Consider the following 25,700-nt stretch of genomic DNA (forward strand, 5'->3'; position numbering starts at 1 on the left):
CCACACTGGTTTCAATCAACACACCGATTCAGTGGAGTTCAATATGATATTAGTTTACTGCAAAATCAAACAGAGTACATGTAAACCGAGCTGGTCCATGGAGCAACTGATTTTCCTTAGCTTAGTTGTAAGTTCCCTGCTACTGTTTCTACCCCTATCTATTACTCTCTGCTATATACACCGTTGTTTATCTTCTCTTGGGTTTCTCCACCGTCCACCGTGACTGATGGTTTCTGCTTTCTTCAGTGTTGGCCTCACATGCATTTGATACGCGGAGCTAATGGTCCCTTTACTTTCTTTAGTGCTGGCCTCACATGCACATGATACGCAGAACTAATGGTGTTTAGATTATTGAGCATTAGTGTCACTATTCAAGACGTTATTTCTTACAATACGTCCATGGCAACAAAAAAAAAATGTTATAAAAAGATAAACTTGTAATGGGTCTGTGCACAAAGTATAATTAATTTGCAATTGTTGATGTTGTATAATGAACAATGTCAGTTTAGGGGTATTGCCTACTCTCATTGGTCTTCTTGTGCAAATGCAAATGTCTTCTGCCACGTGTGAGTTCTTTCTTTAATAGCCGATGCTAAACGCGGTTAATGCTTGGCCTGTGTTATTGTTGCATTGAATGAACACGTGCAATATCAATTCCGTGCACCAAAATGTCAGTTTGTTCCATTGTCCAACTTTAATAATGAAAATTGAGTCAAGGAGGTCGAGAGCCGGAAACAGAGACAGCTCGCCATTAAAGTAAACGTTTTAAAACGTGTTATATACATAATGATTGTTATAAAGTCATATTTCTGCCACTTTCCCACAACTGATTGTGAATAAACTGCCAATGGGCGCAAACACTGAATCATCAGTCACTAGCTCATCAGACTTTGACAAATCAGACTTTGATTTGATCTGAACTCAAACTAATTTTGACAAATTTTCCATATGGTTATCAGAGACTGACTTTGAAGTTAATTGAAACTGTGGAGAAATCCCACATAAGGACACTAATGTGGGATTTTATTTTTCATCTTTAAATGTTACATTTGTTTTGGTATTCACAAGCAAACTAAAGTTGCATTTAACTGAATTAACTTGTGTTGCAGTGTTATTATTAATTACATATGGTTATTGCACTCAAAATGCAATGTTCATTGCACTGAAGCGAGGTGTATTCACCCAGTAGCGCTACTGACACATGCCAAAAAGTTTGGAATCCTCTGGTTTAATCTTTCAGCTTTAATTTGTATCTTATTTGTATCTGCTAGCATGGCTAAAAGCATGCTATAAACAGAATTGCAGAAGACAGGCCCAGACACACAAAGACAAAAAACAACAACAACACGAATGATCCTAATAATGCTAATTAAAAAAAGTTTATTTGATTTCGGTAACCATTTTTTTTTAGCTCATGACAGATTCACACGACCCACAAAGTGTCAGAAATAACGATGACACCTGCAACTCTTCATACTTCACTGTAAACTCATGGGATAGACCTACACAACAGTAATATGAACATGAACAATGTCTTTATGTTGTTTAGCCACCCCCCCCCCAAAAAAAACTTTAAACAAATAGCCACATGTTTACATTATGTAAAAGCATTTTGTTTACTGGTTTATGCTTTTGTGACAAATTATAAGACAATGAAAAAAAAAACATTTTCAAAACTACCAGTAGAAATCATTTACAAAATTCAGTCTTTGATTTTTCTGTTGTGTCTTCGTTACAGAGTTTAACATTAAGTATGTAGTATAGGTACATTTACAGTATATTAAAACGCCATATCTCTGACCTGTGATAGTAACACTGATATAGTTCATATTTCAAACCATTCATTTTTCTAGTCTAAGCAGAATAATTTCAGCTGAATCGTCACTGAAAAACAGTTTATATTGGCCAAACTGGCCTTTTTACTGCTGCCGCAGGCACACGTAACTAACAACATGACATATTGTAGGTTTTATTTGTAAAGCCAAAGAAAATAAGTGCTGTTTTGGTCCAGTCACAACAAATTTGAAAAAAGCAGCACCCTCTCGATGTATTGACCATACAGACATAGTTCGCTCTAAAACTTGTTGCTTTTCATCATCATATTTGGATTATTGCACTTCTTCTGGACGAAGTGAAACAAGATGCAGTTTGTCTGCTCTAAATTTACAGAAGACGGCCTCAAAGTTCTACTTGAGTCATTTTGAAATTATGTCAACAACAACACAGTATCTCATTAACATATCTGTCATCAACAAATTGAATGAATATTGCTTTTAAGTTGTTTGATATGTTCAGTCTTCAGAAAGTATTTTGTATATCCTTAGTACTACGATATAGTCCTGTCATTATAGTACGCCGCTCTCCATTGTATCTGGTGATTTTTAAAAGGTTTCTAAACAATAAGCATCCTCCAGTCGCCACCAGCGCCTCCGTGTGGTGGTATCTTCCGTTGGCGCTACGACACCCGTTTCCTGGAGCTGCTGGTTCGACCCAGGCTGGCAGTGCTGGACCGGCGGGAGAGGACGGGCGTGGCAGTGGTGGGGGACGTCTCGTTGGGACAGCCGTGTTGGAGCAAAATATCAATGCAGCCTTTGCTCCCGGTTTTTCTGGCCATCTTCATGGCTGTCTGGCCTTGGTTATCTTTCGCTTTCACGTCAATGCCGTACTAGGGGGAGAGAGAAAGACAATGTTAACTCATCTACGGGCTTATTTATAGGGTAAATATTGATTAAAGGTAGAACAGTGTGTGCAGTGAAATGCAGCTCTTTGCTATCAAAACGTATACAAACATATATTAAATATGACAGGAGACAAAGCAGGCGAGCATTTTTGTCTGCAAGACCTAAGACAGAAGACTAACTGGGAAAAGCAGGTTACTCTGGAGCCCTAGGAGTCCCACGTTATTATTTTGTGAAATTACAATCCGATATGCAACATTGTCTTGTGTCCAAATCTCATTTTAAGATCTTCATTAGTTTATATTGTGCTCAGATGGTGCATATTGCTACATTTATAAAGGTGCTAACTTTGATAAACAGAGCAGATGGATTGCCTCCCCGCTATCAACATGGCGACGGCTGAGCCGACGGCTCTCAGCAAACGGTGTTAACGGCGCTAAAAGTGCAACCAACAGAAACAGTGCTGACAGAGATAAGTGTTAAGCAGACGGTGGGTCCTACGCTTCCACAACAATGCCGTCGGTTGGAACAGCGTCGTCAGCTGTAACCGCTGTATGAGAGCAGTGCAGAGCAGCGTCCGTGAGCTAACCAGTAGGGCACGCTCACATGCACTAAAAGACAGGCGTGGTCCATTTTTACCAAGATGTTCCAGTAACTATAGAACCACAGGAACTAAACCAAGAACTGAAAGCCCCTTTTGCTAAATACTGTTCGACCACATCTGAAGAGATGTGTAGATAAGGGTAAATTAGGTCGACGAGTCACTCAAAGAAGAGGAAGCAACAACACAGAGTCGTGCTGTCCTTCTGTGTATTTGCTGTTGCATGTCTGTCATGATATTTTATACCTGGAACTAGATTAACCCTGTTGTTCCTCCGGTCGAAAAACAAGTTCCTGAGTTCCTCAAAAGGTTCTTGGTCCCTTGGGGAAGCTGCTGCGGGGGAAACACCTTCATTGTCTTCTTTGTGCATTGAACTTATTGGGAACTTGAAGGCGACGGTACATTCACAATGTACAGAGGGCCCATATGGAAATTTGGAGGCCTTGGGGCACTCAAACCAGTTTATGTCATGGCAAGACCATGTCAATGTGATCAATGTGAAACCTTATTATGAAAATGTTGCTCTACTTGTCATATAAGAGCAGGTAACAATGTACAGAGGGTGAACTACGAGGAATCATAAAAGGACAGAAATGTGAACAGAATGGAGAAACCCACCCAGACGAGCAGCTGTGTCATCACTACATCTCCCAGATGACAAGCAGCGTGCAGGGCCGAGCGAGGCGGTGAAGTCTCCCCGGTCAGCTGAGCGTTGATCCGTTCCTTGGTGCTGTGGGCCAGAAGGAGCAGCAGTCTGGGCAGATCCCTCTCAGTCACTGCAGAAAGCAACCACACCGGCATACCGTCGTCTGGAAGCTGGGGCCCCGGGGGCGGCTGAAGAGGCGGCACAAACGCCCGTTGTTCGTACTTTGCGCGAATCCACGACTCTCTTTCCTCACTTGGAAAACAGACACACAGGAGATTGAGTCATGCATAGGATGTACTTCAATTTGAAGACCTGGCGTCTGAGATGTGAAGCTCATAACATTTTTACAAACGCAGCGGTTATTTCTTGTATTTAAAGGTTTGCTGTCTTTCATACCTCATGATTTCGGAGCTTCCCTCAAGCACTTGAATACACCAAGCAGGAAGACTTTTTAGCACTCAAAAGCAGTGTATAACCATTTAATAAATCGTTTATAATGTAGTTGTAAGCAGATATAAGGACATGTGTGTATTAACGTATAAGTATAAAACATAGATAAATGTTTTGCAACACACTTTTAGGACGTATTCATGTGTGTAATCATAATCATAGCTATCAAGCTATGAATGATTACATGATCGATATTAAACTGTTATACCAGTTATTAATGATGAACTTGGTGAAAAACGCATAAATATACGTTAAAAAATGTTCTTTTATCTACTTACAACTGCATTATAGTGTGTTATTACCTGTCTACAAGTAGATTTACATACTGTACAAGAATGGACTGAAACTCTGCTGTCTGAAAATACATTAATCAATCTAAAAACCTGTGTTCCTGTAAATGAATGTGGTGATACCCACCGTGTTGCAGCAGGTGTGGGTTTGGTTCGGCCTTGGGTGAAGCTCTCCCAGATGCTGTTGGCCATGTAGTTTCCGATGGCCGCCAGGACTTGTGTGAGCTCTCCCGGCCAGTCGTCCAGGTCCAGCGAGCGGACGCGGGACAGGTGAGTCCCCAGGTTTCGATGGATCCCCGAGCACTCGATGCAGATCAGCGCACCCAGGTTGAGACTGGCCCAGGTGGGATCTGCAGGACAAAGAGAGGAGGGGGACGAGTTAAGTTGCCCTTAACGAACTAACACAGATTATTGAGCAGCTGTGGTGGGATGTAAATAAGTACATTTACTCAAATACTATTCTTAAGTACAATTTAGTTTTTATTTCCATTTCCAGCTACTTTATACTTCCACTACACTGCAATCCAGAGGCAAATATTGTTTGTTTTACTTTACTACATACATAATAACTTTATAGTTACTTTCCAGATTCAACATTGAAACATTAACGTTATGAACACATTAATGCATCAATAATTATATTCCAATAATAGAAAAAAAAACATGAATATGAAAAGGAGTACTTTCACTTTTGGTACTTAAAGTATATTTTGATGCTGATACTCAAACATTAAATGCATGACTTTTGCTTGTGTTAAAGTACTTCTTTCCTGTGGTATGGCTACTTAAAGTCCATGACACCACCACAGGCTGTCGATGGGTTATGAGAGGGGAAAGAGGCTGAACTCACTTGGTGCTTCACAGTCGACACACAGATGGTTGCCCTTGGCGTTACGGATGGCCTGCAGCGCTACAGCCTCGCTCTGGCTGCTCCTCCGAGCCTGCACAGTTACACACCAACACACATATTCAAATCCTTTATTCGTCCACACAATTACCTATACAGCAAATAATAAATGGTAACACGTGACAATGCATCATGTGTATTGATTATGGAGACATTGTCACAACTTCCATCTCTCTGCCCTGCTTCTCTCAGCTCCATGCATTTCCATTCTCCATCCATCCACCGGTCTCAGTCATTGATTATCAATGTTGCCGCCAGAACCAGAACCCTTATCTGTGCCGGCCCAATTCCTGTTCACCTGTGGATTCTCAGTTACCCCTGTTTGGACTAGACACCCATGACAGTACGCTTTCGTATCTTCTTATATTTTGTTCAATAAATCACTGAACTATTTCTGTCTGCAGTACATTTAAATACACACATGTATGTTTACAGAAGGGAGCTTCCTCTACGGATATATCATTCAGAGCTATTTAAAAGTCTCTATAAGATTACATATTCATGACTACATAGTCAACAATCAAAGTTGAAATTCGAACATAATAACCTCCTTAGTTATCATATTTGTAGAGTTTGTCTGGTGAGGCCTAGTGAAATTATTTCACCCCATTGGAGTTTATTTTGCTGCCAAAATAGTGCAGCGTTCAACCGCGTCTGTGTCCTGGCCTCACCTCTCAAAAGCTAATCTGAGTAATCAGAACTGTGTGAGTGTGTTTTCATCAGATATGGTTCACAGTGCTAACAGCAACCCCACAGCTGTCATCAGATTTTGATTCAGATGTCGCTAAACCAATATAAGTGCCGAAAAGCAAAGCAAATTTGTGCTCATGTTGGATCCTGACGCTCATAGTAAGAACCTGAGTGAGAAAATAGGACTTTAGGGCCTTTAAAAAACGTGTGTACCTTGTTTCTGCCGCTCTCACAGGACTGCAGGCTGGCCAGGATCTGGCTCTCTATAGCCGAAACCCAGGAGTCCCGGTCCTCCAGGCTCTGAGCCTCAAAGTGCCACGTCTGCCCGGTGAACGACACGATGATAAAGTCTGCATTCTCTTCATCTGCGAGTAAAAGGGAAGCACAACAAACTCAGGTAAGATTTGCACGTGTACAGAGACAGTAATTCAACATGACATGATGTTATGGGCATTATGAATCCGCAGTCAGTGTTAGAAGTACAAAAAAAAAAGCTAAACATGAAAAAGCTATTTTATGGAAGGTGAGAAAAGAACATTTTGGGGTTATTGCAATAAAAACAAGTAAAATTGACAACCTAAGCTTGGGATGTCAGAAGCAATGAAGAGGAAAATGAAAAGAATGTAAATCAGAGCACAAGCTGATTCAGCTCCATCACCCTCACTTGTTACCTGTTTTATTAATGTTTCTCAAGCTACCAAAGCTCTTTAATTTCCACATTTTGCGTTTGGCTGCAGAGCGAGAGATAAGCACAGGGGAAAGGAAAAGAAGAGAAACAGAGAAAGACAAGTACAAGTGTTAAGAAGAGGCTGCGGAGGAATATTTAGAGAAAGACGAGCATTAATCTGTATCCTCACAGAAGAGACAGAGGCTTAAGAAAACAGAAAACAGCACAGGAATATATAAATGTAAATATTTAAACACCATTTTTGATAGTTTTGAGTTGTTTAAAATAACAATTGCAAGAATCAAATGCTGCTCTTCTTTAAAAAGTTAGTGAAAACGTGATCTCTGTGTTGAGTTACCTTCAGCCTGCCCAACGGCTGCATCTCCTTTCTGATTCATGCTCTTCTTCCTCCTATTCTTCTTCCTGTCGCTCATGGGAGATGATTGGCCGGGATCTTTTCCAGCGAAAGGAGCGGCTGCTCCTTCGAGGGCATCTGACATTTGGTGCAAAAATAGTGGATCATATATTGTGTATGTATGACAGCATTGAATACAGTCTTAGTGGCGCTAAAGTGTTTTTTTTATTTCTGGCAGTTCGTACCAACACTTTGTGCTTTGGTGGACAATGAGGAGGAGCACCGCTGAAGGCCTCTGTCTCCTCCCTGAGGTGACAGGCCACCAGACCGATCATCAACCACAGACAGAGTGGCTGGACACAACTGGGGAACTGAAAGCGAGAGAGGAAGTGTTCATACACAGTATATGTCAAATTGAAAACAAGAATGAAATCCTGTTTGTTGTTCATCAAAACTTTGATGCAATGTAATGCAGCATATGGTACAAATATTCAGATTAATTAGTTTAGTTATAATTCATTACAAGCAAAAGTATTGTATTACATTTTTACTGAATAAAAAGTACAGACGTTTTAGCAACCATTTGTACTCAAAGTAACATTGTGCAGAATATTTCCTATTTGTGTTACATTATTATATTACTAGATCAGCATTATTAATGCATTGATTTGTCAGCAGTACTTCGATGTTGTGGCTGGCAGCGGTGGAACTGCACATCATATTTTATAAAATGTTCATATGTAAAATCTTAATCTGAAAAATCTAAAATAAATTAAGTGTAGTAGGAGTACAAAGTATAAAATGGAAAAACTCAAGTGAAATACAAGTACGAATTGTACCAATGGGCTTCAGGCTGCGTGCCACTGACAAGTTAAGTTAAATATATCGAGACGGACCAACACATTGTTGGTTTTGGTCTTTTCGTGGGATTTGATAAATATAGAATAAACTTATCCTTTAAATGGAAACATCTGCTCTCAGACCCTCAGTGACAAGTAGAAGTACCTGTACTGGTGCTCTCAGCGGCTGTTGGCTCCTTACTCAGACCGTTGACTCCAGGTGCAGTGCCGGGGGGGACAGGTGAGGGCCCCGCAGGAACCACGGCTCTCGGAGGACGTTTCCCGGGAACTTTAACCGTCACACGCAGCAGGTCGATTTCTTTTCCATGGATGTTCTGCGTGTAGTCCTGATGATATCTCACACGTATTAGACATTTTCGTCAGAATTACAGATGAACAAGTATATGCAACTTTTTAAAGAAGTAATACTTCCTCTTACAAATTACAAGTTGAATTCATAAGAAAGTACACAGCTAGATATGACCAGTGGCTTATTGTGGCTAATGTTAGCAAACTTTAGATAGACACTGCTGTTTTTTTCCTTCTTTGCTTGCTTTTTCCTATTTCCATAAAAGCATAAAGTATTTAAATGTTAAACTGCTTTACACTTCTACTCTATGACAATTCAGAGGAAATATTTTAGTTCTTACTTCACTACATTTATCTGACAGCTGGAGTTATTTTGCAGATAAATATTTTACAAACAAAACGTGCGATCAATTTATAAAATATGACAATTTATAAGATATGATAACTCCACCAGCTATAACATTAAAATACTACCAATATACTAAATGTTAAAGCAACAGTTTTAGTATTATAATAAGTTTCGTATAATAATATAACTGTCTGTCCAACAAGTACAGTTGGATACTGTTACTTCAATGCTTTTGTACATTTACTTGAATGCAGGACTTTTACTTCTAACAGTATACATACATACATATAGTAAGCAGTATTTTTACAGGTCGGTATTGCTAATTTTACTTAAGTAAAGGATATGAGACAAATACAAACGATCTATCACCCTGAATGTTTTCTGGAAAGAAATAAAAATAAATCAATGTTAAGTAAAAGTCTCAAAGCAATTCCTGTAGCCCTGCACTCATAACCATTGAGGTTGAAACGACAGTTAAATCTAAAAAGCTGCAGATATTATCTTCTCCACAGTAAAAACTCTGAATACTGTGTTTTACTGCTGCATCGATCCGTCTTTTGGTGTTCTCTTACACTGGAGCTGGAGTGGTAAGACAGCGGGCCATTGTTGGACAGGGTGACGTATTTCTTCTTCCACTCCTTATTCAGAGAGCTGCCGCTTCTCTTCCAAAGGATGCTCTATCAAAAACAACAACCGAGGTTAAAGCACTTGCAACAAACGGCACTCTGAATCTGCCTAAATTTAGAGTCGAGGCAATTTCTTCAAAGTGTAAAGTGGTCCGACAACAATAGCTGAAAGCACAATATTAATAGTACACCCTTGAGAAAGGTTGATTACTGCTTATGTAAGATGAAATAAATTGTTCGTTCCCACCTTGTTGCTGAAGAGGGAATTGGTACATATTATTGTGCTGCAAGCAAACTGAAGCCTCATTGAAAAGTTGGTTTTATTTTGTGTCGTGTTTTGTGATTTTAACCAAACCTGTTTGATGGGAACGCCCCGCGTGCTGCTCAGGTCTCCCTTTGGATCACCGGACTTCTTATCTGAGTCACGATTCTGAAATATAAATCCAAAAGCAGGCAAGTGTTTAGAAGGTTTCAGCAGAGAGAGGCAGAGGTGGAGCTGAATGGAGTGAAATGATTATGAGAGATGACGGGAGACTGAAAGGTGTGAGACAGCCGTCAGCTGGCAACAACTGACCTTGAAGAGGGAGGGCCGTCTGGGGATGCTCTTCAGCGAACGCGAGTTGACGCTGCCTCCCCCCTCTCCCTGTGCAACCCGCAGATCTCTGTGACCGATCACAGGGGTGGAGGGGAGGGAGTAGGCGTAGCCACAACTCGCCCCATTACTGGCCTGAGAGGAGGAGCGAGGGTGGGGGGGGAGGACCGGAGTGGATGTGGATGGAGGCGTGAGGGAAGAGATGGAGAGAGTGAAAATGGCATGAAAGATGGAAACCAGGCGAAGTCGATTTACATCAAGAAAAGTGGGTGAAGATCTACTGAATGAACGAGGGAAAGTGCTACTGATGGAGCTGAGATGGATGTGGAGGGAGTGATGGACGGGCTTTAAGATGGTGTTGAAAATTAGATTTCAGTTTGATAAATGATTTAAAAATAATGTAATGCATGTAACTGCCCAGAGAGAATATCCTACTACTACATAGAATAAAATAACTTTTTAAAGAGGTAATTGTGTCTCTTTTACTCATCGATACTGAATAGACCCAACAAAGGTGACTATGAAATGCTCCTGAAGCTTTATGTAGGTGAGCAGAGAAAAAGAAATGCTCAGCCAAAGTTTAATTTTGAAGAAAACACCAGCATGGCAACAGCAGAACACTTTGATCTGTGTCCCGTTTTCATCGGGTCTTACGTAATATCTGTCTAGACAGGGAAAAGATTGTGTTTACCCAAACAAAAGAACAATAACAACCTGAATGTGCTAGTGTTCATCGCTCTGATATCTGATATCCTGTCAGTACTTTAGAAATATTTATGTGTGAATCTGTGCAAAACGGTTAGATGTGACGTCACTGGTGGATACGTTTAGCTCAGTTATTGAATCGTCTACATATTGTAGAAGAAAAGAGGCTGATTAGAATTTATATCCAATATGCAAATGATTGGATCTTGGTTTACTTTGCTTTACAACTATGGGCTTGGTGAAGTATTTTTTAATAATTACAATATTTGTTTAAGAGATCTGTGTTTGCTGAGAGTATGGAAAGTGTAAAAATACTCAATACAAGTAAAAGTCCTGCACTCAATGTATCAAATATGCTTAAAAGTACCAAAAGTAAAAGTACTCATCATGCAGAATGGCACATGTCAGAATAATATTATATCACTGGATTATAATTATTGATGCGTTAATGTGTTCATCACTTTAATGTTGCAGCTGGTAAATGTGTATCTTATTTTAACTACTTTATACACTTAGAATTATATGTAATGATTGATTAGTTGATTTATATTTTGTATTAATAATCTGAATCTGCTAAGTAACTTTAGCTTTAAAATAGATTTAGTGGAGTAAAAAGTACAATAATTGCCACTAAAATGTGGTGGAGCAGATGCATAATATTGAACTAGTCAGATTAAAGCTGTTAGGATGAGCTACCTGGCCAGGGAACGATGCTGATCCCGGTGTGGAGCCTCCAGAGTGACTGGGAGAGTTGGGAAGAGACTTGCAGGCCTGCAGCGCCGCCTGCTTCTTCTGAGCTACAATCTTCTGGGCAGCTGGAAAACACACAGACGTTAAAGCGTTTCACTCATCGGACGTGTGTCACAAATACTAGTGTTGTGTGTGTATTTAGAGCACTGATAAACTGTCAGTCAACTCACCCTCTGAAAACACTCGATCAACGTTGAACCCGTATGTCGCGCATGTCTCGTAAAACAGCGAGTGACGCACATCGATACACAGCTGTCTGGCTCTCTGATCCTCGATCACACGAGGGTTGGTGCTACTGATTTTATCTATAAAAAACAGATCAGTGAATAGAAAACTGAAAAATATGATAAAAACAGTACCGCAAAGATCTATGTAATCAGGGTTGCAAATGGTTGGAGAATTTGGGGAAATTAAGCTCAGCAAAAAGCAATGCTCGATATTATGGGATATTTTGGTTATAAGTATGCCAACTTAATTGAATGTAACCATGCAATGCATTCTTCAGCACACTCTTCCATCACATGTGCAGTTAATTTGCCAGCATCCCATTAGATAGGAATTCAGTAGAATAACAATCCCCTGCATGCACAACATATTCTCCAGTCACATGTGTTCTCCTGCCAACATTTCTGCACTGTCTGAGTCTGATGTGTTATCATGTAAGGTTTGATTAGTGTACTAAAGTGACTGTATTTTAGATTTGTATGATAATTCAGTAAGATGGTAGCCTAAAGCAAAGTACACAGTATATTGTTTACTGCTGGTCTTTGCTAGCTTACTGTTACCATGTGGGATGTAGCTTGAATGAGCATGCTAATTGCAGAGTTTCTATTTCCATTAATTCTTTATTGTAAATCATTTATTTTTATGAATTAGTTGTAAACCTTAAACCCTGTGTTTGCACACAGTTCACATTGTCTGCTCAAATTTGACTGCTGATGCCCCCGTACTCAGCAGCACACATCGTAGCTTCGTACACGTGTCTGTTTCTCCAAACTGGGGCCGTGCTGACCGGCATCTACAGCAGCTAATTCACTGACTAATGATAAGTACCTTATACAACCTCACTTCCAAAAAATCAGAACTATCACTTTAATACATACTTTAAGAAACGCTACAGTTGTTTCCTCTTATGATAATGAAAACCCAATAATGAAGATTAATGTCCACAGTCTGTATTTGACATGTCCGCCTTGGTTTAGTTTCAGAATAGATCTACATGGTTGTGATTGGAGCTGACCTTGGGTGCCGACCACTATGACTGGGATGTCCGTGCGGTGTGAACTCAGCTGGCTGTACAGCTGGTAGAGCTCCTGGAAGCTGCCCTCGTTCTCCAGACTGAAAACCAGGATCACTGCGTCGACCCAGCTGCTGAACTGAAGGAGAACGAGGATGATGAAGTCTGCAGGTATTAAGGTTTTGCACACTATCTCTCTCTGTTTCTCACACAAACCTGGGCATCAGGTGGTCCAGCTTCCTCCCGGATCAGTAATAAATGACTCTGTCCGTCCACCAACACTTCCTTTTTATATCTGCCACCTGACGAGGACAATGAAAGACAAGTTATTCAGCAGCATGACAGATGATGAAGCCACATCTCTCTGAACAAATCAAATTCAATAGGACACTCAGCAAGCATGGGGATAAAAATGTATTTTATAAGAATTGTTATTTATAAACCAAAACATTATAACCAGCATTGAAGGACCAGTGGTGGAGGATGTATTCAGATCATTTACTTTAGTAAAAGTATTAAAACCACACTGAACATATTCTGTTACTGGTAAAAGTCCCGCATGAAAAATATTACTTTAGTAAAAGCATGTAAAATTAGGAAAATATAGTTAAAGTATTAAAAGTATAAACATGTCCCCTGTGACTCTCAAACCTTTTTTGTTGCATCATTAGATTATTATTACTCATGCATTAATATAAAAGCAGGATTTGACTGTTGCAATTGGTTGAGATGGAGCTCAACTATTAACTTAGATGGATTCAGTTTGGAATTAGAATGATGGTTTTATCTGCTGATTATTTTCTCCACTGATCGATTGATTGTTTGGTTTGTAAAGAAATCAGAAAATGGTGAGGAGTGCCGCCACAGTTACCTTCCCAATGTTTGCTTTGTCCAACTAACAATACAAACAGCTAAATTATTAGAAATTAATTAAAAATAATTAAAAAGAAGAGCAGCAAATCTTCACGTTTGTGGAGCTGGAACCATGAAATATTTTGCATGAAAAATGAAAAAAGATGATCAAATTAGCAGCCAATACATTTTCTGTCAATGTATTTTCATCGATTGTTTGAGTTCTACATTTTCAATATTTCCCACATGATATTCAATGTTGTGCAGTAGAAGTATAAAGTACCTAATGTTTGTAAACATGTACAGTACTTCATTTAAAGCATACATCCCACCACTGTTAAGGACACAATACAGACGACGTGTTTAATGTTTCTTACCATCAGACTTCTCAAGTGCAACATAACTGCCGGTGATATATTTGTTCACCAACGCTGACTTGCCGCTTTTTAGACTTCCCAGAATGCCCTGAGAGATGAGAAAAGGAAACACAACACCGTTCATTCAGGGTCAGTGTGCACGCTCAATGACAGAGTTTCAAATATAGCTCTCAGACTGAATTCAAACACATAGTTCCTCCTCTGAATATGTTTTTGTTCCTATTAGCCATGTTTATTCAGTGGTGAAAGAAGTATTCAGATCCTTTACTTTAGCAAAAGTAGCAATATCACATTACAAAAATGCTTTGAAAAACTATGTAGGCAGCAGTCCTGCATTTAAGTAGAAATACAAAAGCACTATCAGCAAAATGTACTTAAATATGGAAAAGTAAAATGACCTATCATACACTTTATTAGGTACACCTGTACAGTCTGGCTACCATAACATCTGTCTCTATGGAGCTCATAATGTTCTGTTTGTGTTGATGTGTTCTTAAATGTGTAAATTCATTCATATGTTTATTATTCAGGTCATAGTTAAAGGTGCTGTTGTACTGGACAACATTATATTGAGAGGTGTTTCTAATGTTTTGTCCTTTGCATTGAACACATTGATGACTGTGTGAACAAACACTGAACATTACAGGCTATAGCATATGATTTAGTTTAGTAGCCATTCTCCAATATGTACTTTTATACAAGATATCATTAGATTATTATTGCATGTAAGCATCATTCTAATGGTGTATTCGGTCAATATAGAGCCAGTTGTAACAAGTTTATACTCTAATGGGTTGTTTGATTAAATTGATGTTTATAGGAGTTGATCATATATAAACTTTATCTGCAAAGAAACTATGGCTGTCAAATAAATGTAGTCGAATAACAACTTAAATATTTCACTGTATAAATGCAGTCTGGTAAAATAATAAAGTATAAAGTGGCAGAAAATGGTAATACTCACGTAAAGCACAAGTAACTCAAAATTACACTTGAGTAAATGTAATTAGTTACTTTCCACTACTGCATAGTCTTAATTCCTCAACCTAAGCGTATTTTTGGAGTGTCTAGAGATAATTAAACAACCAACCCTAACATAAAATTAGAGAAGTTCTGGGTGTCTAAGTTTGCACTCTTTATAGACTTCTCTAATACAATGACACAATTATAAACAAATCCTTCTGTTTGTGATGCAGGTGTTAACCGACTGTGAGTGGTTCAGGTACACTCTTTGCCTCACCAGTCTCAGCTCTGGGATGGATCTGCTCAGGGTCCACTCCTGGCTGTTGGCAATATTAACTAGAGAGAGACAAACAGAGACAAACAGTCAGTGAGGCAGAGATGCAGAGAGAGAGAGATTCATCATTTTGATCATGTACAGTAAAGAAAGCCACGATAACAGCCTGTGTTCTGTGGGAGAGCAATAAATCACACAGCTGCTGCATGACCGACAGCCGTAAGCACACGTGTGGCCTCGCAGGTCGTCTTAATGACTGTAACCTTTCGGTAACGACGGGGGAATCCAACAACATCCAGCCACACCACTCTTTATCCACTTTGCCCCCCCGTGTGTGCCATAAATGACGGGCAGCTGTGTGGTGAGTTACTGTGGCCTTTAGTGGATGCTCCAGTTCAGCTGTCATTCAAACAACCAAAGACTCACCTGTGGATTTTAACGGCATCCCTCCTCTGAGCTAGACCTGCAAATAACGATTACTTTTTTTGATTCTCGGATTGACTTCGACTATAAAAAAAATGTCCATTACCATTTCAGGTGTCTATAAATGTCTTATTTTGTACGATAATTGTCATTTTCACTTGAAAAATGACTGAAAACATTAATTGATAATCAAAATATTATATGGCAGTATATCATTTTTCGGCCAGCTGAGTAATAGATTAATCGACAAATCATCTCAGCTCAAAATTGAGTCACGTTTTGATAATGTCAATGTTGAAGGTTCTTTGGTGTGGCATGAACCCTCACGTGCACACACACACACACACACACACATACACATCAAACAATATAATAGTCGAGAAGGGTCGGGTTGCACACACAGCTGTGCCAACGTCCCTACTGGGGAATAGAAAGGTGGCATGCCCCCAATGTGATGTGACCATCAGAACCAGCTGCAGCTTCAGAAGGACGAGAATAAAGAGAATGCCTGAGGAGAGTCTGAAACTGATTCAGATACAGAAAGAACAGTTTATTAGGTACATAGCTAAAACTAATGTATCCTAATACAACAGTCCTGCATTAAATCCTCCCTTCGTGAAGGTTATAATGTTCAGTTTGTGTTGAAACTGTTGATTCAACTGTACAATCATTTTTGGGGGATGTAGCTTGTTGTGCTGTTGAACTACAGTGTGTTATAGATGCTATATTTGGCCTACTCTTGTTTGTATATATATCGTGGACAAAATAATAGAAACACATCTGTGTCAGTATAATGCAATACAGTTCAACAGCACCACAAACTGCACCTCTCTAAAATTAAATTAAAATGCCAATCCATCAATTACATGTTAAGATATTTCTCTGGATATGTGAAATCTGTGACCTGCTGAAGTCGGGGGATGATGCTGCTAAAGCTAATTCAGTGTAAGAATGATCAGAAAATGCAAAAGGAGAAAAGGATTAAATCACAGAAAGACTACAGAGGAGACCGGGAGGTTTGGCAGACTACAGCGGCGTGAATGTGTGATGTGTCCTTCAAAGACAGATGATCATTAAACTCGGGCCTGCTTCTAAATCTATGGAACGTCCAGGCCAGCATCACACAGATGCAGCCGGTGATGATGTGCAAGTCCTGCCACACAAACAGACACACACAAACATAGAGTTTGTCTATCTTTGTCCGAGTCAAAGCTCTCTTTATGGCCTGCTGCTGTTGTCAACAGTGATCCGACTGTGTGATCCTTCTGCTGCTTCGGCCCACAGATTTATACAGAAAGCCAATTATCCACACACTCTGCTCCAAACCAGCCATGTGTGATCCACTCTGCAAACTCCCACATGTCGCCTGTAGCTCACGTCTAAAACTGCCAATTTTCTGACTTAAATTTTTTTGGGAGGGAATTTTGTCACAATCCTCTCAGCCTGTGTGTCAACGCACACACACACCCAACACCTCCTCCTCCTCCATCTCCTCCTCCTCCACCCTGTTTCATCAGACTCTGCCTCTGTAGCAGCAGCAGAAGCAGCAGTCCTGCCGGTTGCCATGGCAACACTTCCTCCTGCCCTCAGTATGTGTGTGTTCAAATGTGTATGTGTGTGTGTGTGTGTGTGTGTGTGTGTGTGCGTGTGCAGTCGGCAGGGCTAGTCGCACTACTTGCGTGTGTAACAGTGTGAATACACAATGAGTGAATGAATCCATAAAACACACACACACACACACACACTGTCTTTGAGCAAACACGTTTGTGAGAAAGATGCACTGTTAAGCTGCCGCCGTCGACACGCAGCGAAGAGGACACAACGGCAGCAATGGCGATCCTAAATCTTAAAATGCCACATGAGTGCGTCTGACATGACGATGGAATTTCAATTGAATGCCTGACAGAGACAAAGACGAGAGTCAGAGGGAAGGAGAGAAAAGAGAAGCCCCATATAGCAGAACATGTAGTGGGTGGAATATCAAAAACAGGATTAGCAATGTTCTTGATTGGCTGTGGATGCACCCTTCCCTGTTTGATGTGGATGAACAAATATCGCCTCATGTCTTTCCCTCTACATGGAAATAAAGCCAACCGGAGCAGCACAATCCACCCGTGATCAAGCCAAAGGCTCCTCTCCCCTTTGGCTTCATTATGAGATTTAAACCCATGCTGGGAACGCTGCTTAAGTGTGTGTGTATGTCTGAGTGCAGAGATTACCCCTCCAGCGGTGTGAAATCTGCGCACACTCTGAGGGGAATTAGATTAAGACTGTCCAAGATGATTCTATTGTCAGTTCTCAGATCAAAGAACTCCATCTGTCGTTAATTTGGCTTCTGGAAAATTATTCTCGACACGTGACGGTATTATAGCCTGTAAATGTATTCGTGGGGTTCTTTAAAAAGATCAACCCCACCCAACCCCATCCCAACTCATTTTAAATGGATGCCTGTGCACAGATGAAGCAGCTCCATGTCTGATAATTGTTTGGCAAAGGAACTGAAGACATGAGAGTGTCTGATAAGGGTGTGTATTCGTTGGATGTAGTCAACATGAAGATTTAGAGGGGTGAAAGAAGAGGTGAAAGTGATGTTGTGACATCCTACCTTCCTCTTCACTGGAGTCCCTCTGTATATAGACAGGCGGCGCTGTGGAAGATGACCCCGCTGACCCCGAGCTGCTCTTTGTGAAAATGCCACTAATGAACTTGAGCATCTTCCTGTCTTTAGTGGAGCCTCGGTTGCCCTGCTGCGCCTGCTGGGCCAGCCCCAGGTCTTCAGAGAGGCTGTTCAGGTCGCTGTTATCCAGCGTGCGGCTTTTACCTTTGCGTCCTGGTTTGTTGGCCAGGGTGGCAGGTGCAGGTAGGGAGGCCGAACCTGCCTTCAGTCTGTCCTTCCTGGGGATGTCTCTCATCACCGCAACCATGCCACCTCCAATCTCCAGAGGTATTCCGGCTTGAGCTTCATCCCGCAGGTCCCTCCAGCCGTCGGGCCTGCTCGCCTCGGCCCATGAGGCCCTGCAGGGACCTGGTGAGCGCGTCGGCATGCGGCAGTCCTTCCGGTCCAGGCTCTGCGCTGAGGTAGGGCTGCGCTCTCTACCGTCCCTGGAGTCGCGACCGCGGGTCGCCACACTGCTGTGAGACTTCAGCAGACTCACAGGACGCTGTCCCACCGGACGGATAGGGAGGCTGGTCCTGGTTGGGGTGCGGATGGGCTCGACCACCTCTGTTGGAGGTGTGGTGGTCAGTAATGGTGACCTGCATTGCTTTGCCTCTGGGGTGGAGGGCGTCTTCTCGACCTGTGTTAAGTCAATCTCTGCAGACTTTGTCTTCTGAACTGTCGCTCTCTCAGCAGGTAAGGGGATTGAGAGGTTGCACGGTGGCTTTTCACTCCCTTTGATCAGGACATCAACAGTAGAGGGCAGTTTATCCTTCAAAGGGCTGAGGGCTTTTCTCTCTCCATCTTTAAGTTCATCTGGTAACTTGCTCCCTTTGACAATAGCAGCATCCTCGGCTCTTTGTGATTGTCCTGCTCCATTCTCACCCCGAGCCGGAGCTTCACCTTCAGCCTCCACTCTAGCCCCGGCCTCTTCTCCTGCCCTTCCTCCAGGCCCGGCCTCCACCTCCTTCCCCTGGGTGCTGTTCTTGGCCTCCCCTCCATTCTCCTCCACAGCCTCTACTTTGACCAGGGTGAGGGAGATGAGGTAGGTGGTGCGTTGCTGCAGGGCGCCGCCTCCGCTCATGTGGTCAGGCTTCAGTGGACACACAGTAGATGAATGAAACCAGACAGAGCGACATGAACGACTGACAGTTTGCCAGCGTGTTGGGATGTGAGAGAATCTGGCAGCACGACTGAGACAAAAAACTTACATGGAGGGAGATTAAGTTTCTCCTTGGAAGATACAGCAGCAGAGCGGCTGTTGGTTTCATCCATCCCCCAAATCCCTATTTCTTTGTTTCGATATATTAATTTTAGTCACGGAATCCTTCTCTAACTGTAATTTTCATTTCTCTGGAATACAGAAAACAAATCCACTCTTCCAGACAACCTTCAACACACTGTCAGTGCAGTCCAAGCAGCTCTTTTGTTCCTAGAAAACACCAAATTAAAATCTATCCATCTTCATTATGGCGCCTCATTCCTGATGGTAATTATTTACTTGACCTTATTTTTATGTGCATCTTATATGTCGCTCAGTCCATCCTCTTCGCTCAAAGCAGAAGAAAAAAAATCAGGATTCAATTCAGAATAACAACTGCCCCGCATCATACGTCATCAAGAATGTGATCAACAGCAGCTGTAACGTGAAAAGGTAACGTCTTTAAAAATTCATCAGTGTCACCCTAAAGCAGCATGGCACAGTACACCCAGAGCTGTATGCAGTCCAGTCCGGATCATGGGCTCTCACTTCAAGCCACACATGTGTGTTGACAGATGCATCCATTCAGAGAGCGCAGCGGCAAGAAGGCAGGCAGCCTCGCGGAGACGCACAGGAAGGACATTGATGAGGGCTGAAGGGGATCAGGAGGAGAAGCCAACAGAAGCCCGGGCGGATATCTGGAGATGCATGGCAGAGTCAGGGCGCGTCCGGCCATCACGCCCCTCTCGCTGTCTCCCGGGCAGCTTGTGTCCTCTGAGCGCATTAGGCGGTGAGCAGGACAACACAGAGGAGGCGCTGAGGCGAGTCACTGCCAAAACGGCCCCCCCGATAGAGACACCGTCGCACAGGTTCAACGAGCTCAGTCACACACACACATACACACACCCTCACACATGCACAGCTCACACTCTGCGTTTCTCTCTCCTGCTCTCACCGACACACTGATAGGAATCTCCAATGTCCCTCCCTCTACATGCCCCTCCTTGTTCCAATAGGCAATCCATACAAAGCAGAAGGATCCTGCTTCTCTTCTTTCTCTTTCCCTCCTTTATTTTCTCCCCCTCTCTCTCTCTCGCTCTCTCTCTTTCTCTGCTGCTGCCTCTCAGACTGTGCAGAGTCCCTGCTCTTTATTGCTCATCCCTCCCATCCCCATCATCCCCTCCCCTCCATCTTTCTCCCTGCGTGCCGGAGAGGAGGGGGGAAGGCAGCGGGTAACTGCTGGTGGTAAAGCAGCAGTGCACACATAAGCTGGACCTGCTAAATGAGGAGAGACCGCCGGAGAAAAGATCAGCGGCAGGGAGAGGAAAGCAGGAAGGATTAGTCAGGGATGACAACAGGGGGAAAAAGGTGTTTGTGGAGGGAAAAAGACAAAGGGTAGGACAGGGTGTGTTTTCCAAGTGTCGGCTCCCTGTCTCATTTATACAGCTGCCAGAATAGTTTCATCAAGATCATCCATCTGTCTTCAGCTGTCTATTTGTGTTTGTGTGTGTGTGTGTGTGTGTGTGTGTGGCTCTGTGTGGCTCCTCCTCAGTAGGAGGCTTGGCTTGTTTGTTGCTAAGGTGTTACAATCTTCCTGGCTCTGGTGGCACAATCATCTCCGTGTCCTTCCTCCCTCCTCCTCCTCCTCCTCCTCCTCCTCCGGTGGTACATTCTGTATCGCAATCACTCCCAGGATCTCTGTATCAAAATGGTGTTTCTCTGTGCGTGGGTGTTTCATTGCGTCGTACAAGTGAGTGAAAGAGATTTCCTGTGAGGTTATTGATCTGTAGTCTATTGCCGGCTACGGCATGTGTTCATTAGCAGAGGTGGATAGCTCTGGGCTCACAGCATGAAGCGGAGCATATTGGACATCAATAGTTGACCACAGAATGCAAAAAATATTAAACACACACACTGTTGTATCAAACAAACCCAAGCATAGAAATATTCCATATGATGATGTAGGTGAAAAAAATCTGCATACGCTTTTAGAGATACAGTAACTCATCTACGATTAAAACCTGTGTTGCAAAATGCAGTATATTACTAATACAATTTGAGTAATGAAAGGAATTAGGGCTGCGAGTATTTCATTATCCATTGATCGGTCCATTATTTTCTCAATCGATTAATCGTTTAGTCCACAAAACATCAGAATATACTGCAGTCTCTAAATTCCCCAGAAGCCAAGCTGATGTCATCAAATGTCATATTTAGACCGACCAACGTTCCAAAACCCAAATAAATTCAATGTCTATAATACAAGACAAGGAAAAGATAGACCCATAAAATATTTAGCATTATTCGATTCATCAAGCCAGTATCAAAAAACTTGAAATAGATTCATTTTTCAATCGACTTCATCGTTAAGAAACAGACATTAAAATACAGGAAGAGAAGACAAAGTAAACTGCTGCAATTATGATGCATGCTACAACATAAACACTGCAGCAAACATGATTACACACATCCATCACTTGTATTATTATCTGGTGTAATTTCATGTTGATTACGCTCTGATTAAAAAAATAAAAATCCTTGAAGTGAAATCAGAGGATGCGTTTCCCCACAGTGCACCAGTCTCAGCCTCCCACCATCATCCCATAATACACGATCAGACTGTCCACCTGCTCAGCCCACTCCGCCCCTCCCCTTCACCAGTCAGTGAGAGGGCAATAACTACTCTCACTGAATACAAAAGACCTCTGACAACCAGCCGCCTTTGGCTCAAGGGGAAAAACACACACAACCTGAGAGAGGACCGCAGCCTCCAACACAGAAGAAGATTCATGAGTCAAACTTGCAGTGCTGCACGGCGAATCTATCTATTTTAAAAAAACAGACACCAGCATATAAAACACTCTATGTGAAGAGACTCACATGCACACAAACAAAGCACACATTACGCATTAACACCTATGGGCGGGTGCTGTCAGATGGACAGTGGCCAAGGGCAGTGGTCATGCTGGGTGATTTTTCATTTCTCCTTCAGTGGGAGCTGTCCTTCCTGTCTTTCCCCCTCCGCTCTGCTGCCATGCTGCAGTGAACACATACCAGTCAGATTCACATTTAAATGTCTTCATTTGGCTCCGTCTGACCCCTTTTCTCCTTCTCTCCCCCCCCCCAGCCTTTCCTTGGCAGACAGTCAGTCGACCACATCCCACTCGCTTATTAAGTCCAAAACAGAGAGGTGGCTCTCTTTTTAGCACCAGTGAACTCTACACTCACAGATCCAGGCCCCACTGGAGGATACACTGACTTTGATCCTCACTCCAGCAGCCTAATTACACCCCCCAAAAAATGTAGCTGAATGTTTAACACATAGGGGAAGAGCTTCTCTGAGGGTGTCTAGATCTGCCAGATCCCGAAAAATACCTCAAAGCACTCCCAAAAATCCCTCAGGGGGCTGATTAACCTTCAATTCACACACAAACAGTGGACTGATGAATTAACGGATGAAATCAAAAGGTAAGCTGTTATTTCATAAGGTTATTCCACCCAGTCTGACCACGCCACTGGTGTAAAGTACATTTACTCAAGTACGATTTTGAAGTACTTTACGTGAGTATTTTCCAATTTATTCTGCTTTATACTTAAATATTGTACTTTTTACTCCACAACATTTATCTATCTGTGATTGATTTTCATAAACGTACAAAACATGTGATTAACTTAGTAAATATGATGCATTATAAAAGCTTAAAGGCCCCTCATACCCACACTAGTGTGTCTGATTAGGCCTGCTCAGGCCTGAGTTATGCCATGTATGCAGTGATGAAGTATTTAATACAGGACTTTTTTCCCTACCTCCTTCAGAGATGGATTGTGATTTAACAAACATTTGTTTGAAACATGAAAATCTTTGATATTGCCAATTTAAGTAAAATTAGCATTTGTATTGCCAGTATCAGTACAAGAACCACTGGTTACATTTTAAAAGATCTGTTGTATCTTATTGTGTTTTCAATGTAAAATCTAAATTCGAAAAGTAATGAATGAATGAATGAATGTAGTGAAGCAAAGTAATATTTCCGTCTGGAATGTTCTGGAGTAGATGTTAAAAGTAGAATAAAATATAAATACTCAAGTATTTTTGTGAAATGTTCTTGTCTGCAATATCAAACAGTCTCTTCTTCAACATTAGTAGAGCAGCTCGATGCTCCACAGAAGCAGGAAGTTACAGATTTCTCTTGGCTTTCTATGGAAATACTCGAGCACCTCAAAATTTTACTTAAATATGGTAGTTGAGTAAAAGAAAGTATTTCCATCAGTGGTGGATAAATTATTATCTGGTGTGCATAACATTTATTTTTTTTAAATCCCTGATCTCCCTAATTTAACACTCTGAAAGGGGACATTTTGCATTGCGAGTACTTTTACTGTTAATATATTTAGCTGGTAATACTTAAAGTTTAATCGCATGACTTGTACTTGTAACAGAGTATTCTTACACTGTGGTATTAATACTTTTACCAAAATAGGGGATCTGAATACTTCTTCCACCATCAACAGAAAAAGGATGCCGATGACAAGAAACAACTGACGACAGAAACGCATTGTGTCACATTAACAAGAAACGGTGGGAAGTAGAGATATGAGGAAATGATGTAAAACGGATCGGTTTCACGTGTAAAGGCCCTGCTCGTCTGAAAGGAAGTGGCTTTGAGGGCGGCTGCAGATTGGCAGACAGGAAGTAGGCCGCACAGCAGGTTTCATCCTGCTGCCATGGCGATGGCTGCTGAGGGATGTTGCCATTGGTTGGCCGTGTCCAGAAGCTGACTGATAGATAAAACGCCACTGTATCGAACGCCGAGAGGTGAATTTGAAATGAGAGTGAAAATGAACATCGACTTCTCTGAAATAGACACGCCGACTGACACAGGAAGCACAGAGAAAGATACCAATCACCAACGCTATCATGTTCCCCCACACCCAGCCACTACTGTTGATGACGAGAATGAACAAACTCACTGTGACCCAAAGTCTGCTCAAGATTTTTCCGATCAAGAAATGCACTGAAGTGAGCACCTTGAGAGGCAGACCATGCACCACATTCTGATACGGAACTTTGGCATAATATGTCGCTTTCTTCCCCAAATACAACAAAGTAGGAAGGATGAGCTTACCTTGAATGCTGTGGAGGTAAACTTTAAGTCCTGAGCGCAGCTGTTGATCCGCAACTCTTTCAAACTGCTTGGAAAGTCTGTTGATTGCACTCTGGAGAGTTGCATGCCTCTTGATCTCTGCTTTTATTGCACAGGAGTTTACTGATTTGCTGCTGCTGTTCATCCTGACACATCGATCTCTTTGTAAACTGAAGCTAAAGTGCCTCGCTTCAGCCCATTTGAACTCCTGGCTTGTTTGTTCTACAAGATGAACACAAACTTTAAGACGCAGAAGCAAGCAGAAAAAGAAGCGGCGGCCGCTGCTCAGGGTTTCTCTCTCGCTCACTCTCTACACCACAAAAGTCAGCTCACGACAGTGTGTGTCTCAGTTTCCTCTGCAGATTTGAACTGAACTGAATTCACTTCCTTATTTCAAACCATATTCTCACAACACGCACGCTCTGACTGTAGTGGTGGCCGCACCATTGAAAAGACACGATTAATTTCACATTACATGCTCTGCTTCTATTGGTAAAGAATTGATTATACACAAATATAATAATTATGACACTTTTTGTGTGAAATGTTCTTGTCTACAATGTCAATCAAACAGTGTCTTATTCAGTATTAGTAGAGCAACTCGATGCGCCACAGTAACAGGATGTTACAGTTTGGCTTTCTTTCGTAGAGTGGTGTTCTGTGCAACTGGTAAAAAACAAAAAAATGTACGTGTGAATAAATGACTGCTAATGTCAAACATTTCTCTGTTTGTCTTTGTCATGCTGTATCACAGATGTCTCCCTGATGTATTACCAAGCTTATTGTGTAATCCTCGTGTAACAGGTGTCCTGTTAAAACAACAGAGAGCCTGCTGAAAATACTCACTGTGTTCACACAGACTGGGAATCCTGTTTTCCAGTCCTTTATGTCATTTTTTATGTTAAAATGTTTACTTTTGTTTTCACCGTTTTATGCTAACATCTTTACTGGCAAAATGGAAATCACAACTGGTTTGTCATTCCAGACACAGGGTGTGGTTTTATGTATGCTCAATGTAGTAATACAACAAATAGTAAAGATAAATAAATAAATATAAAATTTAATTAATTTACAGCTAAATTAAACTACATAAGGATCCAGTTTCATTTAGTTATATCT

General features: G+C 41.6%; 1 protein-coding gene across 2 annotated transcripts; it reads right to left on the reverse strand.

Annotated features, from left to right (window-relative positions):
- Positions 1–1,363: 1,363 nt before the first annotated feature.
- Positions 1,364–24,767, reverse strand: agap2 (ArfGAP with GTPase domain, ankyrin repeat and PH domain 2; the record flags this gene model as incomplete). Of its 2 annotated transcripts, XM_079182247.1 has the most annotated exons (19): positions 1,364–2,665; positions 3,898–4,177; positions 4,793–5,015; positions 5,516–5,606; positions 6,476–6,627; positions 6,934–6,993; positions 7,288–7,422; positions 7,530–7,655; positions 8,290–8,470; positions 9,354–9,458; positions 9,763–9,837; positions 9,982–10,134; positions 11,401–11,519; positions 11,625–11,759; positions 12,695–12,830; positions 12,908–12,993; positions 13,921–14,008; positions 15,161–15,219; positions 18,186–19,320. In XM_079182247.1, 19 exons carry the CDS (start codon positions 19,318–19,320, stop codon positions 2,456–2,458), a joined length of 3,549 nt encoding a protein of 1,182 aa, XP_079038373.1. In that variant the 3' UTR covers positions 1,364–2,455. The 2 variants fall into 2 exon arrangements, with proteins under 2 accessions (XP_079038373.1, XP_079038374.1); XM_079182248.1 differs by lacking the exons at positions 6,934–6,993; positions 18,186–19,320 and adding an exon at positions 24,564–24,767.
- Positions 24,768–25,700: the final 933 nt, after the last annotated feature.

Source organism: Pholis gunnellus (assembly GCF_910591455.1).
Source record: "Pholis gunnellus genome assembly, chromosome: 2".
NCBI classification, from domain to species: Eukaryota; Metazoa; Chordata; class Actinopteri; order Perciformes; family Pholidae; genus Pholis; species Pholis gunnellus.